This window comes from Pteropus medius, unplaced genomic scaffold (assembly GCF_902729225.1).
Source record: "Pteropus medius unplaced genomic scaffold, Ma_sr-lr_union100, whole genome shotgun sequence".
Taxonomy (NCBI): Eukaryota; Metazoa; Chordata; class Mammalia; order Chiroptera; family Pteropodidae; genus Pteropus; species Pteropus medius.
This window is the reverse complement of record NW_024349799.1, coordinates 7867997-7880730: the sequence shown is the minus strand read 5'-3', so window position 1 is coordinate 7880730 and position 12734 is coordinate 7867997. Positions and strand designations below refer to the sequence as shown.

General features: G+C 37.9%; 2 protein-coding genes across 4 annotated transcripts in view; one reads left to right on the top strand and one right to left on the bottom strand.

Moving 5' to 3' along the window:
• TADA2A (transcriptional adaptor 2A) overlaps nucleotides 1-7068 on the bottom strand; it is a 44365-nt gene extending 37297 nt beyond the window's left edge. For 2 of the 3 annotated variants that reach the window (XM_039885895.1, XM_039885897.1), the window contains exons 1-2: nucleotides 7004-7068; nucleotides 4764-4884 (exon numbers count right to left, since the gene is read on the bottom strand). In XM_039885895.1, the coding sequence (XP_039741829.1) occupies nucleotides 4764-4788 (25 nt within the window). In that variant the 5' untranslated portion in view covers nucleotides 4789-4884; nucleotides 7004-7068. Of the gene's footprint in view, nucleotides 1-4763; nucleotides 4885-6901; nucleotides 6927-7003 lie in introns of those variants that run through there. The other variant, XM_039885896.1, reaches the window with a different exon arrangement.
• Nucleotides 7069-7153: 85 nt separating this feature from the next.
• The window catches only part of ACACA (acetyl-CoA carboxylase alpha), a 244652-nt gene continuing 239071 nt past the window's right edge, over nucleotides 7154-12734 (top strand). Inside the window, exon 1 of the mRNA XM_039886513.1 lies at nucleotides 7154-7691. Within this exon, the coding sequence (XP_039742447.1) occupies nucleotides 7654-7691 (38 nt within the window). The 5' untranslated portion in view covers nucleotides 7154-7653. The remainder of the gene's footprint in view (nucleotides 7692-12734) is intronic.

Genomic DNA, 12734 nt, shown 5'->3' with positions numbered 1-12734 from the left:
AAAACCTATTCATAATTATAAGCCCTAGAACCCAATTCCATACTACATATAAAACAAAATGTTTTTGATAGTTTTTATACTGAATTTTCCAGGAAAGCAATTGTACATGCTTCTAGAGAATGTATCGTTTTGTTCCGAACTTTACGAAGTTTTTCAAGCTTGTGTATTTCTGAGTCACCAATACAACACATATGAATCATTCCTTCTGCATTTGTAGTTGTAAGATGCACAGTGACTCAACATATGTGTGCATGCATCTGACTACTTAAGTCATTATGTCTTCTACTGTAATCATGTCCAAACATATTGAGATATGTATTATTTCATTAGAAATACTTCTCCTTTATTTATCCTTTGTATATAGTTAGGGAATTTTTTTCCTTTGAAATCATGGTTGTATATATGTTATATGTATTTTATTTCCAAATAAAGAGCTTTAAAAATATTATTTTAAAAAAATCACTGGGTCTCATAAGGTTGAGAACAACTAAATTTAAACAATTCCCTACTGGTGGGCATTTATATTGTTTCCAATTATTTGTTATTATAAAGACTGCTGAGATCAACATTCTTGTATATACAACTTTTCACATTTTGTTCCTCAGGATAGGTATTTTCCTAGAACTGTTGAGTATACAGAGGGTCTTTGATATATACAGTCAAAACATCTTTCACAAAGGAATTCAAGAGCTTATCTATAACTTAGGAGTAGGGAAAGGCTTTTTTATCATCATGCAAAACCTGGGGCTAATAAAAGGTTGCTAAATTTAAGTGCATAAACAAAACCAACCAACAAAGACTCTTGGCAAAAAACACCAGCAGCAAAGTAAAAAAGCAAATAAACTGGAAGAAAATATTTGCAAACATCACAGATAAAGGGCTAAAATAAGTAATACACAAAGAAGTTTTAAAAATTGAGGGGAAAAAAGACCAAAAATCCTATTGCAAAAGACATGAAGAGATAATTAGAAAAAAGATATTAAAATGGCTCTTAAACATAGGAAAAGACATTCAACTTCACTCATAATAAGAAATCTATACTGCAATATAACTTCTGACCTATCAGACTGGCAAAAATTCAAAAGCTTGATAATATACTTAGTAAGGCTGTGGAGAAATAGTCATTTTTATATATTGCTGATGGCACAACTCCAATAGAGGGGAATTAAGCTGTATCTAAATATAAATGCATACATTTATTTTTTGATCTAGTAATCCTACTTCTAGGAATTTACTCTCAATATACATCTCTGACAATACAAAAATATGTACACTCAAGGTTATGCATTAGAACATTATTTGTAACTGCAAAACACCACTTATGTCCAAACATTGGAGTGGCTGAACAAACTATGGTATACCCGCACAATGGAGTACTATACAACTACAAAAAATGAGAATATAAACTAATACAGTATTTCCAAGAGTTACTATTCAGTGAAAGAAACCAAAAGGAAAAAAAAAAAAGTACAGAAGAGTATATATACTATACTATCTTTCCTGTAAGAAATTGGGGGGGAGAGGATATATATATATATCCTCTAAACATATATATATGTTTGCTTATCTTTGCAAAAAAATAAAGGACAGATAAACTTGAAAATAAGTCGGAATATCTACAAAGGGTTGGGGGAGGGAGGAATGGAGTGGAAGAGCTATAGGAAGGAGTGACTGGTCTCCAAATATATCTTTTTGTATAGTTTTGACTTTTAAAAGCATATTTAAATTCTACAAATTTAAAAAAGTTAAATCAGCAAATATGGGAAGGGAAAACTGAAAGCAGAATGAACAGATAAACCCAATAGTATTTTAAAAGTATACTATAACTACACTGAAGGTGGGGAAAAAACCAATTCAAGTAACTTATGAACATTTAACAATATACCCTCAGTCTTGGGTGATACAGAACTGCAAACAAATCCTAAAACTTGTTTAAGTAGGTCATTTTATGTAGTGATAGGTGCATAGCAATTCTGAAATAATTTTGGATGTATTAAAAGACTGAGCAAATGGTGCTGATGTTGGGAGCCAGGGTTCTCAATGAGTAAAAGACATACAATAAAGGACAGGAAAAACAAGAAAAAAGCCTATGAAGATAAACTACAGGTATCAATGTGAACACATTTATTTTAAAAAAAAATATTTATAAGTATATATGTGTGTGTATATATATGTATACATGCATACAAGAGGATCTGTAAAAATGGTATATACATATAAGGCATATGTGTACATGCATTTCCTAGTTCTGTGGGCCAAAATGCAAATATATTCTAGGAGCAATAAGCAATGATCAGATCTTGGTCTTTAATGTCATTTCCCGCTAAAGGGAACGAGGACTCCTCAGAAAAGTGGTTGATTCCAGGGCTGGGGCAGGGGAGGTACAAGATGCACCTGAAACACATAGCCACGTCGAAAAGTAAAAAGATGTTAAAAAAAAGTGATGGGGGGCATGTCATAAGGATGCAAGAGCCAGTTTGAAGGGGCTCAGAGTGGTCACTGAAAAAAAATAAGAATTTATATGTTGTAGTTACAAAAAATAAATAAGGGACACAGGCGGTTTCTTGATTATAGTATAATGCTAAGTGTCAACCAGTAACATGTAAAGAGTGCTGGATTTGGGGGTGAGCGATGGGAATTATCATTTTACAACCATCACAGACAAGATCTTATTAGACGAAGATCATCAATGGATGCTAAATCTAGGGAGAAATTTTGATGAGCAAGATAGTTTATGGCCTAAAAGTATCTCCCTAAGAGTAGCTTATTATATGCAAGGGAAAAAAATAGAAATTGTATTGTGGAGAACTTGAACAGACATCTTTACTGGGTTTTCAAAATTAACATAAAAAATGAGGGGTAGAGCAAGACCAGACAAACCCAAAATGAGAAACCTCCATTTTAATGGAGGGAAAGGCCTGTATTCTCCAAATGCGTCAAAGTTACCAAAGACACAGGTTGTGTAAATGTTTCAATTTAAAGGAGACTATAGAGACATAGCAACTTAATGCAATACCTGACTCCTGACTGTATCCTGTACTAGAAGGAAAAAAACACTGTAGAGGACATTACTGAGTCAGCTGAAAAAACTGGAATACAGACAGTGGGTTAGATAAAAGTATTTTATCAATGTTAAATTTACTAAAGTTGATAATTCTACTGAGGTTATATAATAGAATATCCCTATTCTTATGAAATAAACACTAAAGTACTTAGGAGTAAAGAGTCGATATTCAGCTGGTCCTTGAATAACACTGTTTCATTCAATGTCATTTTGTTATAATGCTGATGAGATTCCCAGCTGGGGCCACTGTGTGGAGTTTGCACATTCTCCCTATGTCTGCATGGATTTTCTCTGGGGACTCCAATTTCCTCCTACATCCCAAAGATGTGCATATGAGGTCAACTGGCGTTGTTTGAATTGTCCCAGTCTGAGTATGGGGGTGTATGTATGTGTCCTGAGATGCAAAAGCCTCCTGTCCAGGATGGGTTCTCCCCTTGCATCTTGACCTGCTTGGATAGGCTTTGGCCACCCTCAACACTAAACTGGAATAAGTGGGTTGGGAAAGAATTATTTTACTTGTTTTATTCATCTTTCTCAAATTGTATTTCAGAAATTGTATTTTTATAGTTGCATAATGTTTACTATTAGAAGTGTCTGGGGTCTGCAATTAGAAGTTTGGTGATGTTTTTGTGACCAGAAATATCCCACAGGGACTTAACTCTTGTTTATATAAATTAGCCTATGGTAAATTATTTCTTATATGTCGTTTCACTTAAAATTGCAATCTCCAAGAACCTACTATGTTAAATGAGGACTTATTGTATGTCTTACCTCAAATGATTCCCAAAAGGGGGTATGTCTATCTATAAATATATATAAATCAATATATAATAAATATATAGTTATAGACAGAAAGAAAATGTGCACGAGTGGAGTAAAAGATTAACGAAAGGTGTACAGGTATCCTTTGTACTATTCTTATTCTTCCAACTTTCCTGTAAGTTTGAAATAATTTTCAAATAAAAAGTTTAATAATTATTTTAAAAAGGAGGAGGGACAATTCATTTAGGTTCTTTTTCCATGTGTGAAATGAAAAATATGAACTAGATGTTTGAAGACTTTATTCTGTATTAAATTTATATAGTGTGATAAGAGAGTAAATTGGAGCCCCTTTAAGAAATTGCTGAAGAGGAAACAACACCCAAAAACAACACCCTTTCTGATTCTTCTCACTGGGACATTACTAACATCTACCAATGGATTTCTATTTCTGCCAAATCTCTTATCTTCAGAATCAGGGAAAAAGCAGTATATATTTTTCTCCATAGTTGTGGTTGTCTGAATTTATTTCACACACACACCATAATTCTCCACATTATACTGTAGTTTACTCCTGGAACATGAATGCCAACTAAAAGGGGGCATTTCCTTTATTCTATCTCTGACATTATTTAACAAGGCATCACAAATATGTTATTGTAAAGAGAAATCCAACTGCTTTTTAAAGTCTAAATGCAGGTTAATTATGCTATGCCTGGTTCATCTGAGTTCTTATAAGACCTAGGGTTATATGTTTGCGTCATGTGTTCAGTAGGCAGTCAATAAGTATTGTTTGATTTTATTTTGATTTTATTCTCATACTCTTTTAGAATCAGATTCACAGGGCTCTGTTTAACTTCAAAGTACTTTTCTTCTTTGATCAACTTCCACTTCAGTCTGCTATTAATATTCACCTGAGACTTGTTCACACGGTACTTACTGCTAAAGGAACCCAAACGGTCCATTCCCTAACTGGCAAAGACTTCGATCTTCCTCAATGCAGTGGTCCTTCAAGGAGATTTAGGAAGTGGCCAACACATACACCAAAACGTGATGACCCCCTGTAAACAAAAGTAGTATATGGATCAGGAAATAATTCAAAGGGACAAGAAAAGATAATGCAGCATACTCAACTCCACCATATCCTAGCTTTTTAACATTAAGCAAATATTTTATCTCTATAAGCCTGTTTCTCCTTCTGTAAAATGGGTTTAATAGTACCTACCTCCTAGAGTTGTGAGGATTAAATATCAAAATCCATATAAATAATGTACCATGGTACCTGGTCCACAGTAAGCCCTTTACAAAGGCTACATATTTCTAATAAACTAATGGTTTTCTCTGCCTGGTATCACATCTCTCCTTAGCCCCCTTTCCTTTGGGAAACTGACTCAGACATTTCATGTGGTTCTGGTGGGGATGCCACTTGCAATACTCCACCCTCCACCCCCACAACCGCTAAAGCAGCCAGATCTCTTCTTAGAGAAATCTGAATCTTGAGTAAGACATACAAGGACAGAAGTCAGTTGGAGCTCAGTCATTCACTAGACAAAGAATTTTACCGTGAGCTCTAGCTGTTGAGATCCCCATCCCCAAAGGTGGCCCAACTTTTTAAAGTATTATTATACTTTAATATGAATGAGTTTCCATTAATAAAAATCCAGGAATTTTCTCTATTACAACATACATTTGTACACTAATGTACTCTCTGAACATTTAATAGGTATGTACAATGTACAAAGTATCTTCTTGAAGGCAGAAGTGAAATCATATGTCAGAAAGCCAAGAAAACATCTCTCCTCCTATACTCTCATAGCTTTTTATCTATCGCTTTTCTGGCACTTTTCACATTCTACTTTGTAAAGATTACTTCTAAATGTGTATTTTTCCCATTTTTAGACTAAATGAAAGCTGGGACTACATCCAATATAAATTTGTATGCCTTAAAGTACCAAGCACAATACAAAGCATACAGAAAAAACTCAGTAAACATGAATGTTAATTCTTCAAAGATTAATCTTTAGTTCTCCTGAAGTGATTTCTTTCATGTCATTTTTTAGCTTGAGGAATAATTCATCATTAAGTGTATTAACACCCAGATAATATGGTTATCAATTAACCTGTCTTTTTTGGGGTGGGCTGAAGAGGGGATAATTCTCTCTCCGTTCTAGTCTCAGGAAGTTAGTCTTTGAAGAAAAATGAGTTTAGCAAGGGATATTATGCACTTGGTAATAAAATGGCCAAAATTTATTGAACTTTTCTCATGTCAGATATTGTGTTACCACACTATGTGGATTATTTCTTTGAAGCCTCACAACATGAAGCATGCTGCTTTTTCAAAGAAGGAAAAGAAGCCCTGAGAGATTGTTACTTGTAAAATGTCTTAAAGATAGTGAATAGCAGAGCCATTTCAAGAGAGGTTAATAGAGAGGGTCGAGGAGGTATAAACAGTCTAATAAACATTCCATGTCATAAGCACAAAATTGCAATAAGCAGAATCTTCTTTTTCCTCTTCCTTTTTTCTCACAAGAGACATTTCTTACACTAGCAACCATGAGAGGATGGTGCTAGCTACAAATTAACATTTGCCAAATTTAAAGAAGTGACTGGGAGGACGGAAGGTATAAGAAGAACGACATTCAGTGTGGCGCAGAGGACAGGTGTAGGCTGTGGAGTTGTGCACACAAGGTTTAATCTCTACTAGCTGTATTAATCACTATTAGCTGTATGACCTTGGGCAAGTCATTTTCCCTAAGCCTCAGACAGCCTCAGCTCTAAAAGGGAGACGAAATACCTACTTAGGAAACCGTACTTGAAAACTCAACGGGAAACGTCGGTAAGAGCATGACACAGTGACTGTTGTTAGCGTAGCTACGCGAGCCACTGCAGAGACGGGAACACAGAGGCTGGGACAGAGCAGGGCCGCCCAGAGGACTCGACGCGCCAGGCTCGTCGCTGGGCGGAGCCTGAGGGGTCATGCCCGGCCCCGCACCACCCTCCCCCACAGAGCGACGTGGCCCGGCGCCTCACGCCCGCCAGCCTGCCGCGGACCCCCCGCCGCCGGGGTTGCAGCCGTACCCTGGCCCTGGCCGGATCTGGCAGTCCCCACCTCCTCCTCCTCACTCCGCTAGAGGGGCTCGCGCCCCACCGCCATCCCCGCACCAGCGCCTCGTGCCTCACCTCGCTGTATCCCCCGCCGCGCTGAGGAGCCGCCAGCTGCGTGCGCGCCCCTGGGCTTGCGAGCTCGCTCCCGAGCAGCGCGAGCGCGACCCTGCCTCACGCTGCCGCGCCGCGTGCCGCGCGCCCGCCGCCTCCACGCCTTCCCTCTTTGGCCTGCGCTCCCGCCGCCGCCCCTCAGCCCCAGCCAGGGCCGCGAGGCGTGTCTGTCTGCCGCTGTCCTCGGGCAGAAGCCTGGGAGGGTGCGTGTGAGCAGATTATCTGACTTTTTAGTCCGACCAGTTATCACTTTTCCCGTGAGGTGCGTTGCTAGTCGCCAGAGGCTTGCGGGGCGTGGTGCCGTTTGATCCCCTCCAGAGTGCCGTGAGGTGGGGCGGACTGGTACTGTCCTGCTTTTGTGTTTTTAACATTCTCGCCCCTATTCCAGTAAAGGATATTGAGGCTAAAGGCCTGGGCCCAAGGACAGCGAGCCGTGGCCGCTTCTGGAATCGGGTCTCGGAGTGCTGCTCATGGATTAACCAGACTGAATGATTTAAGGGTGAACAGGGTACGTTTTATTCAGATGCTTCTGGAACGTCGAAATTATCTTCTTTGGAAAGAACCATCCCCTCTTTGGGCGTCAGAGGCCCAGATTGAGACGCAATGATGACAGGATGTGCTGGTCCACTCTGATGGCAATCTTGAGGGCTAGGTATGTCCTAACATCTCTTACTAATAATAATTATTATAATAGCTACAATATGTCAAGCATTTATTGCATGCCAGGCATTGTACAAAGGAGATTACATACGAAGTCTCATTTAATCTTCAAAAACAACCTTATGAGGTAGGCGCTATTCCCATTTTCCAGGCGAAGACATTTAGAGTGGCTTATAAATAAATAACTTGGGATCACACTGCTAGAAAGTGTTAGGGAAAGAGTCAAACTGGTCTATCATTATTCTGTTACATCTGTTTAGAAGTCTGTCTTTCATAAATTTGCCCAACCTGTTTTAGAATTCATTTACACTTTCTATGTGGCTTCTTTATTCATTTTTTAGTATGTGAGTAAAACAAGTTCGTTTTGTAAAAAATTCACATGAGCAAAAATAATGTGAAAAGCAGCTCCTACCATGTTAGTTAACATTTTGCTATACACTCTTACAGACACTTTCGTATGCATAATGTCAATAAATATAAAGTAGTTTTATATTTGATATATCCTGAAAAATCTGTTTATTCATTCAACAAATATTTAAGGAGCAGACAGTGTTCCAGATGTTGGGAATTCAGCAGTGAACAAAAAAAGTCTGCCCCTTATAATAGTGGGGAAGGTTGACAATAACCAATACACATAATATATTACTAAATAATAGATAATGCCCAGTAATGTGGCAAGTTTTGTGGGAAAAGAAATCAAGATAAAGGAGTAAGAATGTGAAGATGCTCTTTTAGGTGGGATAGACAAGGAAGGCCTCTTAATGGAAGAACGCATAAACAGAAATCTAATCATTAGATGAGAGAGGCAGCTATGCAGATTTCAAAAGGGAAACTTCCAGGAGAAGAGAAATGGCAATTGCAATGGCCCTAAGACAGGGACTTGCTTGGCATGTTGGAGAGGAAGCAAGTGGCCCAGTGTGGTTGAAGCACAGCAAATTAGAGAAATAAGTTGAGAAATACAGGCAGAAGCCAGATCATGTATCATCCAGTAAGCCATGGTTGTACTTTGGATTTTACTGGGATATGATAGAATACAATGGAAGGGTTGAGAGCCAAGGAATAATCAGATTTGTTTTATAAGAATCACTGTGGAAGCTATGTGGAGAATAGATGGTAGAAACATTAAAATTGCCCTTTAAAGCATAAATTATCCTTTTGCACCACAATTGTCCACAGATTATTAACATTGGTGTTTCACCTACACCTTTACATCCCCTTTACATTCTTCACAAAGAGGACATAAGGTCAAACACTCAGGACTTATCTTCATGTCTTTCTCACCTAAACTGAAATTTTTTGAGACAGGCATGTATCCAGAACTGGACATCATGAATGTCAACAAACAATATGAGTCAATGTACTATTGTGGAAAAGATAGTCCCACTTAACACTGGGATCTTTTCATTAAAAGCATCGAATTCAAGCACCTGAAAATTGCTTTTCATCTTCAATTGATGTTGAGCCCTCAGAATTCTAGGCCCCGGTTTAGTCATTGTGATTAAGAAAATTGTGGAGAAAAAATGTACAGTGAGAACAAGGATATCACTGATTAAGGTAGTGCTTTTCTGGATTTTTACTTTCAGCAATGTAGTAGATAGTGACATCAGTGATAAGACCAGCTGAAGAGACAGTGAAAGACCAGCTGAAGGAAGAACAGGTTTGGAGGAGAAATTAAAAGTTCTGTTTCAGCTCTGTGTTTTGCCATCTGAATGGAAATGACTTGTATGAGTTTAGAGCTCAGAGGAGAGGCCAAGGCTAAAATTGTGTAACTGTATTATAGTTGTTTCTTTGGATGTGTGTCTTCTTTAGACAGAGCTTGAGGACAGACACTTTCTTTTCTTCTTTGTAACCTCAGTGCCCAGCAGTGCATCCTGGACGAGTATTTGTGAAATGAGCAAGTAAAGGCAAAGGTATGGATGAAGTCACTCAGGCAAAATGTATAAGGTAAAAAGAGAAGATATCCAATCTCTGCTTTTATTGGAGGTCCAAGCACCTGAACATGACTCACAAGTAGGGTGAACATAAGTTCCAGTTTCCTCAGGACAGTCCTGGTTTATTCCTGTTGTCCCCATATAATTAGTAATATTGTCTCATTTCACTCTCAGAAGTGTCTCAGTTTGTGCAATAAATTATATGGTCACTCTTTGTAGAAGGACTTTCAGGATCTAGCATCTTACTATTTCTTTGTCATCACTACCCCATCTCACACTCATTCTCCAGCCAGATGGAAGTACCTCAGTTTCCCCTTATGCACTATGTTCCTTCTCAGCTTCCTTTGCCAAGGTATCTCCACTTCATCTTAGATATCACTTCCTCAGGAACATCTCTCCTGGTCCCCAAGTCCGTGTTAAGTAGCCCCTTTACATACTTCCAGTGCAACCTGTATTTAACCTATCATAGCAGAGATGACTAAGTGCGTTGTTCCCCTCACTAAACATGTCTGTAAAGGAACCTGTAAAAAACACTTTTTATTATTTTTAAGACAGAATTTACATTAATAATATCCAAGATCAGTCCATGTTAGACTAATATTTTTGAAGACTGACCTTCAGGATAACTTAATAGTACATTCTCTAAGCCCTTCCATTTATAACTAACGTAAGAGATTGACTTTTAAACTCAAAACTCAATAAGGAAAGTTGTATCATTTATTGAGTCCAAAATATTGTAATAATGCCTTTCAACTGTTAAGCTGTAGTTAAAATCAGAAGTGCAGTTTCTGAGCCTCCCTCTCTATTGAAATGATTCTTTACTATTTCTAGTTACTTACTATATCCAGAGTGCTGAAAGACTTTATAAACATTATCTCATCTAGTATCTATTTTTTCTGTAACTAAAGTGGCTCTTATAGTTTGGTATACAAATAGGTAAAACAAAAAGTCTAAAAATCTAGCTATGCCCTTTACGTTTCAGCTCCCCCTACCCTCTTTTAACTGAAATATACCCAGTTAATGAAATTAAGCCAGAAATTTAGGTCCCAGATCAGAGCCCTTTGCCCATTATAGGGGGCTCTTCAGTCAAGGAGTCTTCCTGTGATGTACTCAGTAGAGAGAGCTTCACTCGACAAAAGACCTGAGCCTCAAGGGTTGCAGTTCTTAAGTCCCAGCTCAGGACAGATTCCACCTCCTTAGCCTCTTCTGCTGCCTCTTGCATCAAGAGCATTGCCCTCCTTCTTCCTGCCCGCCTCATTCTACCCCTCTGTATCTTTCTCCTTTCATGGCCACCCTAGTCAAAGGAGTTAGGGAATCAATACTTTTCCTTCCAGAAAGTTCCTAGACTTAACTTGATCTACCCCAACTATGACCAGTCTGCAGAGGAAAGGTTGAAGCACTTCTGCTAATCTTAAAGAAATGTGAGGTTTACATACAGCCATTTTTCCACACAGTGACTCGTCTTGGATGCTTCTGCATAAGCAGGAGGGTGCTAAAGATCTCAGAAGTGAACAAGAGGGAAAAAAATTTTTTTGCTAAAGGGCCCTATTGTATTCCACTTTACAGGTAAGGAAAAACAAGGCTCAGAGACATTCACTTACTAGGTGGCACAGCCAGAATTAAAACCAGATCTTTCCAAATGTAACTAATAAACTGCCTCTGACTATTTAAAATTGAAGAGTTAGCAGGAATCAGGACTTTAATAATGCTATGGCCATTAAGTAGGGTTTTCATGAATCCAAACTTTTGCTGCCTATCTTGTCTGCCTCTTCATCACCTCACTGACTTCTTTTTGATCTACAGAAAGTGCAGGATATTTGTCTCATGAGTCACTAGGCTTTGGATAGAGTTCAAAAAGTTAGGTGAACTAGGAATGTACTGTTGCTGGGTGACTTCTGTTTATCAGAAAACTTTAAAATGCCTACTAGGCAGCCCAACTGCATACTTTTCAGCCTAGTATACAGGGCCTCCACCTTTGGACTGTCAAAACAGACTCCTAAAATATTTTGCTTCGTTCAATGACAGGCAGTCTATATTCTTTTGCAACCAATAAGTGCCTAATAAATGTTTGAAATATGATTTGTAAAGAACCTGCACAGTTTAATATAATTGAAAAAGCATGGATTTTGAAGCTTTCCTGAATTTGAATCCTATCTCCACCCTTTACTACCTTCAATAATTTAGGCAAGTTATTATCTGTGCCTCTTTTCTCATATGAAACATAATATCTATGAGTTTTGTGATGATGGTGGGAGTCAAATAAATTACAATTTTAATTCTATAAGTGCCCTGTAGGATGACTCTAGGACTTGTTTACAAGTTGTTCTAGGTTAGGTTGGCTAGTGCTCAGCATTAGAATTTTTTCATTATTTAAATCAAGAACTATCTATTGGAAACCTGTAGGTTTCCAGAACACTAAGCAATTAACCAGAATTTCTTTTGCAGCTTGCTTCTGTAGCATCTTCCACACTATACAAAACTAACAAAAGTGTACATTATCTCACAGGTCACAGGGCAAACGTGTAGTTGCAGTCAAGGATGGATAATCTAGCCTTACCTCAAATGCAGAACAAACTCAGGAGCTCTTTCTCATTTAATTAATGTAAATAGTGAACAGACTTATGTATTATAAGCAATTAACTATAAGACTGTTCCTTAGAGTGAGTACTTTACTATTATAGTCAAATAAAACTAACAACAAGGTTAATCTGATGCATATTTAATAATATCTGCAATTGTAATGCTGCATGTTAATTAAGCCTTTAATGCTAAGCTGTTTACATAAATGACTGTAATTGGTTATTTTTACACAGCCAAACACATTTTTTTAGTATGTGTTTGCTCACTTTATTAAATTTTCTAGAATCTATAATCATGCCAAAACAACAGTTTTCCCTGAAACCCTTTACTATTTAATCATGCGCTCACACACAGAGACACACTCTTGTCTACTGAAGTTTACTGCCACCAGTTCTATGCAAACAGGAGTCCCCAGTCTGGAGTGTGGTGAAAGAAGAAACTGAAACAGCTCCAGTGAAACAGCTAAAGTGAAGCAGCCCAAGTGTTACAGAAGTAGTGTTGCAGCTCAAATGTTACAGTTCTCG